Consider the following 6,515-nt stretch of genomic DNA (forward strand, 5'->3'; position numbering starts at 1 on the left):
GCTGATGACGTCACGCCGCCCCCATGAGCAGTGACGTCACTCCCAAAGCGCGGTTGACGTCACAGCACCCCCCCGGAAGCCCTCCCTGCCCTCCCGACGCCTTTCCGCTTCCGCGGGGCCGCCCCTTCCTTTCCGCCGCACCGCGCGCGAGGTATGGCGGCGGCGGCGGGGCGCGGGCGGCGGCCGGGGGGCCTGGGGGGCGGCCCGGGGCTGGGTACCGGGTACCGTGGGGCCGGGGGGGTGGTGGTGGTGGTGGTGGAGTGCTGCGGGAGGGGCCGGGCCGGGAGCGCTGCGTCCCCCCCCGGGCCTCGTGGGGCCGGGCCTGAGGCGCGCCTCGCTTCCCGTAGGTGTCACCGGGCGAGATGCAGAACGACGCCGGGGAGTTCGTGGACCTCTACGTGCCTCGCAAGTGGTGAGTGCGGCCCTGCGGCACCGGCAGCTCCGAACGGCAAGGGGCTTGGCTCCGCAAACCTGTAGCCCCCCGAGTTCGGTGGAAAAATATAAATTCCTATTCATTTTTGTGCATAAATACCTTGCAGAAGTATGAGAAAAGTAAATTTAGAGAGAACTTGCAGCGTCTCAGCGAGGCGCGGCCCGTCCGTCTCAGGATGCGGCGGCTCCTTTGTGGCTGCTTTCAGGAGAAAATGGGTGTATTTGTGCTGCGTGAGCATTTCTGAGCTACGCGCTCCTGTAGTGAACTTGTTAAGTGATTGCTCGTTGTCCTGATAGCGCATCTTAGATGCTATTTTAAGATTGGAGAAAATTGGGTTTTGTTATATCTAATAAAACACATACAGATGGTTTGTTTTACAGCGATATTTTTTTGGATTAAATGTTACTAAGGCCTGTGATTCCTAAGAGGACCAAAGTTAGTGACCTGAATGTCTTCTGAGAGCTCTAATGGCTCCCAGTGAAAAAAGACACAGAATACGTTCTGAATTCCATTGGCTGCTGGAGGCTTTGCACATTAGAAAGGGACAATGTGATATTCTGCATTTTGAAGGTCAGTGCTTATGTGTGCACTGAATAGTAATGGACTGGGTTCATACAGATTAAATCAAAGGGATAGCTGGCAACTTAGCATGACTACACAGCGAAAGTTTCCGTTAAATGATCTTAAAACTTGATTTTGACTTTCCGAGCACTGAACCTTAATCTCTTCGCGTCTGAACTTGCACAGCTTTAGTTTTCATGTAGGTTTGATTTTGATAGTCTTTGCTTGCTGTCACTGTCCATTTCCTTTTATTGAAACATATCTTGTTGTTTATTCCTTAGCTCTGCTAGCAACCGAATAATCGGTGCCAAGGATCATGCTTCTATTCAGATAAACATATCTGAGGTAAGTTTTCTTAACAGGAGTGATGAATAAAAGAGCAATGCATTTCAATTTTCATAGAATTTAGGAAATGTAAAAGCTTGTGATGAATCTCCAAATAATTCACTAGGAGTCATACAGGTGTAGAACTAGAAAGCTTTTGTACACGTAAGGATATTAGTATGTCGCCCCTGGTTATTTTTCAACCTATTGGAAAATAATTCTCTATAGGCGATTATATAAAGCTCTGAAAACAGTCTGTTCCAGTGCTTAACTGAGTAAATAAAACTTCCTAAGGATAGACATTTAGAGTTAAAAATTAGGGGATTCCTTTTCCTGATGGAAAATGAGTGCTCCATTCTGGAAGATCAGTACCCCCTTCTACCTTCACCTGTCAGTAAAACAGCACAGTTCTTCAGCCTGTCCACGTACATCCAGTTTCAATTTTTTATTCTCATTGATCTGCACCCTTTACAGTTTCTACCAAGTTTCAGAAAGGTGTGTGGTTTCCTGGGCAGAACTCTTTTTCTGTTCTGCTTTGCTTAACTAAAGTGCCATTTTCCATGTTTTGCATGAAGCATTTCTGTTAACGCTGAAATGAGTTCTCTGTTAACTGAAATGAGATTGCTTATGTGTTTTGTGTGCTGCATTACCGTTTCTTTAACTTGGTTCTCAGGTTCTTAGATGCTGAGAACAATTCGTGTCCCTCGACTTGGACATTCCATTTTCCATTATACTGACTTAAACATGAATAAAATAAATAAAGGCAGTAAAGTACACAGATAAGGTTTACATTGAACTGTTCCATTTCTGTAGAATTCCAATGTTTTCTTTTTTGAGCTACCATTTTCTATTGCATTTTTGTAATGCCCTATGATACATTAGATGTTATATCTGCATTATGTAGCAAACAATAAATTTGCTCTGAGAACGTTCTCTGTATATTCTAGCTGAACTATTTGCCTTGAGTTTTTGAAGTTTGCAGTAAAAAAATATTTGCAAAGTTGAACAGGTAATATTTGTCTTCAAGGGTTTGGCAAGCATGAGGTGAGAGCATAAAATTCTGCGAGAATTCTGTAAGAATCTGTATGGAGTAATTTGCTTGTAATTACAGGTCGACAAGGTAACGGGGAGAGTCAATGGCCAGTTCAAAACATACGCCATTTGTGGAGCAATCCGTAGGATGGTAAGCGTTTTCTTGAGCTTGAAAATGATCTTCCTTCCCTTTATATTGATTAGTAATATTTCAGGTTTATGTTTGGTCCTGGAAATGCAGTGTGCCTTCTGCACATTCTAGAGGAGAGCTTTTGTTGCGATAATTACAACAGTGCGAAGACTTGAACTAATTGACTTGAAAGAATGAGTTTCTTCTGTTTTTTCTTCAGTTTGTTGGTTTGGAGAACCGTTTATGTTTGTTATTGTTATTTTTTAAAAATCACTAGAAGGTGCAAGTGGATTTTTTTCCTCTAAGAATGCACTAAGCAGCTGATATCTGACTTTGTTTATAATTATTAGAGATTACACTATCATAATTTAAATTTGTAAGCATGATGTGAAGCTTCCTAGAGTTCATTTACTCAGAAGTACATCTTTTTAATGCAAGTCTATACTTTGTCAAGTTCTGTTTCTTATTCTGAAGAATGGCAAAGGATTTAACAGCTTGTTTTAAAAATGCTAGTCTGTGTATGTACAATGCAGTGATCTGTCAAAAAAAAAAGTTTGCATTTCACTGCCAGCATGAAATGCTGCTGCTACCTCTCTCTTTTTAATGTGTGATAGCAATTATGTGCTCACTTCAGAATTATCCTTTTTATTATAGGGGGAATCAGACGACTCCATTCTGCGTCTAGCAAAAAATGATGGAATTGTTTCCAAGTAAGTATGTTTACCTTATCCTCAATAACTTTTGCAGAGGTAATTCAGTACCCAAATTCAACCTTTAGGTTAAAATCTGTACACTATATTTAGAGAATGTTTATACAGTTGGCCAAATAACTACTTGAGCCATTAAATAGTTTCTAACATTGTTTCTTTCATTTTTTTCTAGGAATTTCTAACAGAAGAAAGTGGTATGGAACATTTGATATAAAATAAACAGTTCAAATGTATATTGTGTTGTGTCTTTTGTTAAGTCATAAACACCAGTGGAGTTGTTACAGTTTGTCTTAAAAGAACGTAGAAATGCAAGCCTAAGGATGTATATTGTACAGATTCTGGCTGTGAATTCATACAGCACATCACCTTGTAGAGCAGTGCCAGAGTTTAAAATCAAGAATTTCCAGTTCACTCCTCTGTTCCCTATAATCCGTATTTCCAGCTGTAATAGGTTTTGCAATTGTAGCTCATCTCCTCTTAATCTGTAATGGAACTATTTGCAATGTAACAATCTTAATTCAGCTTGCTACTGTTTCACAGGAAAAATGGAGAGTTTGTTTTGGTTATGATATCCAAGTTTATTTTTTCTGCTGATAAGGGCTCACAATATTTCTTTTGCCATTTACACATTCTGTAAGCAAATTATTAATACTGAAGTTCATGGAAAACTTATCAGAAATACTGTTGCATGCCAGCAAGTTGATTTCAACATGAGAGAGACTCGAGGCTTTACCTTTTTTACTCTCAGGCATGACTTTGGTGCTGAGAAGCAGAGAAATGATTTAAGGAGAAATAACTCTTAATAATCAGGCAATATTTTGATAACTGACTTAAAAGCTCTTCAATGGCTAGATAAACTTTCCACCTGCTGATGTATTATTTTTTTTAGTTATCTTACTAGCAGAACCCAGGGAGGATGCAAACAGTCTAAATAATACCACATTTGCTGACTTTGCCTCTTATCTGTCCATTCCCTGTCTCTGTTTAACTTCCATCACTTCACAGTTTTGACATAACACGCAAAAAAACTTCTATAATTTAGTTCGAAAAAGTTTATTCAAGGTTTTACTTGTACTTCAGATACTTAGTTTTAATTTAAACTGATGGATTGCTTGCAAAGCTTATGAAGCAGTCATCGTGAAAGAAAAATTGTTTACCACAGAGTACACAGACGCTCAAGCTTTGCTGAGTTAGTTTCAGGCATTAACTTTAGATACAGGATTAGAAATAAAGTTGATTTTTCTGCAATGCCGAAGTCATAGGTGTACTATAAAACTGAGGTGTTTAAAACACTTAAAATCATCATGATCTTGCATTAAATTTCCTGGTGTCTCTGAACTTGCTCCCTATTTGTGTGCCAAGATATGCCAGAAATACCTTGTTTCATGGCCTGTCCAGTCTTCTGTTTGATCAGGCCTTCAAAACAAGGTTTCGTATTGCGTTTGTAAAGCGCTGTGCTCGAGGTGCTGTACCTTTACTAAGGAACCTTTGGAATCTCGCGTAACTTCATTATGTTTTAACAGCATATTAAGTACTGTATAGGCCCTCTGGAAGTTTTCTCAAATGATAGGAATGTTTTTTGTGACACTTTCCTGTTTATGCTGTAAGTTGTCTCCATGTAGAGCTGGTTACCATGTGGCTTATTTCTGACTTGTTTGCAAGTTGCTGTGGATGCATGTGGGTGTGGGAAACTTCAGCCTCAGGCTTCTCTCAAGAGTCTGGAATAGGGGTACTGTTGCCTCTGAACTAAGGAGGAGGATCAACTATCCCAAGTTTGGTATCTTTATCTGTATTCTGCCTGCTTCTTAGACACTTCAAGCTGCAACATATTTCCTTGGAAGATTATGGTATCTACTGAAACTAGGCACTGTAAATCAGGCCACGTTAATGGGTAGTTGCAGCGTAAAGCAAACGTTTGTTTCTGAGCAGAGAAGGCTGAAATCAGATCTTAGCTTTTGCTAACATGGCTGTGAACTAAAACATCTTTGGTAGCACATTCTGTCTTCCCACTGTTAACACTTGAATTTACTAGTCCTCCTCCAAGGTGACAGAACTTTTCCTGGGTTTCAGTTAAAAAGACTGAAAAAAAAGCTTCATGTTGAACTCACAACATACTAATACAGAAAGCACATGAGACAGATACCTTTTAAATACAAATCAAAAATTAAAAAAAAAAACAAACACCTTGTTTTGGAGTTTTTTTCTGACATCAGAGTCAACCATGAAGGATGTCTCCAAAAAAAAAAAAAATCTGTTGTGATTCTCCTGGAAATAATTCATTTTTCCAGCAGATAAATCTTTGAAAACACTTTCTGGAAAGACAAATACACTCTCCAATCTGGGGAAATTTTGGCTTGGCTTATGTCCAACCCTCATTACTTTCCTTCATACACAGTAAAGGGAGATAAGTTTTAATTGGACTTGATGTTTCTTTCTGACTTATCTTAAATTAGCTGTTTCTGCCTTGGTATTAGGGTAGAACTTTAAATAAATCAGTAACTGTTTACTGATGATAAATGCCTAGTTTACCAGAGTCTAAATATTGTTGACTTGCTTCTGATCTCCTGGGACTCTGTTCATCCATGTGGATTTCAGTGGAATTCCCCCATTAAGACAAAGCGAACTGACAGCTTAAAAGCTCAAGATGAGCTTGAGGTCTCTCAGATGTCTTTTTAAGCAATAAATGTCCATCAAACTATAACTACCCAATTAAATTTACACCGCAGTGTTAATTATTTAATAATTATGTTGTAATTCAAAACCTCTGCTATTAATGCTGATTGTTGCTGCTTGTATTTCAGAATTTAAGAAAAAATAATCACTTTAATTTCTTGTCAAAATAAACCTATGAAATGTTATGATCCTGTATCCTAAACTTAGTTCGCTTGGAAGTGGGTTAGTGCTGCTCTAAAGGCTTCCTGAAATTCACACCACCTTCACCAGCAGAACTACGCACAGCGTGAGGTTTTACAAAACTTTCAGCAGAATCTTAACAAGGGTGTCCTTTTAAAAATCAGTTCCGAGTTGCATTTTCCCGTATTGTGATGTCAAATGTTCTTTGTTCCTGTGACAGGAATAGTTCAGATCTTCTAGAGCCATGAAAGGGAATGAACTGTACTTGTACTGTACAAGATGGACAGAGTTGCCCTTACATGGTTACATTGCACCAAGTCATGAAATTCTTTTCTGTTACAAGGACTTGGCAGTGGCATCCTAAAGACAGCTGATTTAGCTGGGGCTATTTCAGTGTCTTTGGCCAAAATTCTGTTGCTCAGGCAGAGCCTGTCTACTCCTTAAAACACCTTGCTTTTTGGTCGGGGCTCGT

The 6,515-nt window shown here is 39.6% G+C and overlaps 1 protein-coding gene across 2 annotated transcripts; it reads left to right on the forward strand.

The window, feature by feature from the left end:
* Positions 1-68: 68 nt before the first annotated feature.
* On the forward strand, positions 69-3,423 carry RPS21 (ribosomal protein S21; the record flags this gene model as incomplete). Of its 2 annotated transcripts, XM_080557512.1 has the most annotated exons (6): positions 74-151; positions 348-412; positions 1,276-1,339; positions 2,430-2,501; positions 3,135-3,190; positions 3,363-3,423. In XM_080557512.1, exons 2-6 carry the CDS (start codon positions 363-365, stop codon positions 3,370-3,372), a joined length of 252 nt encoding a protein of 83 aa, XP_080413638.1. In that variant the 5' UTR covers positions 74-151; positions 348-362. The 2 variants fall into 2 exon arrangements, with proteins under 2 accessions (XP_080413639.1, XP_080413638.1); XM_080557513.1 differs by lacking the exon at positions 3,363-3,423 and having other exon boundaries at positions 69-151; positions 3,135-3,194.
* Between the last annotated feature and the right edge of the window lie 3,092 nt (positions 3,424-6,515).

The sequence above is a fragment of the Anser brachyrhynchus genome (assembly GCF_964034855.1).
Source record: "Anser brachyrhynchus genome assembly, chromosome: 16".
Taxonomy (NCBI): Eukaryota; Metazoa; Chordata; class Aves; order Anseriformes; family Anatidae; genus Anser; species Anser brachyrhynchus.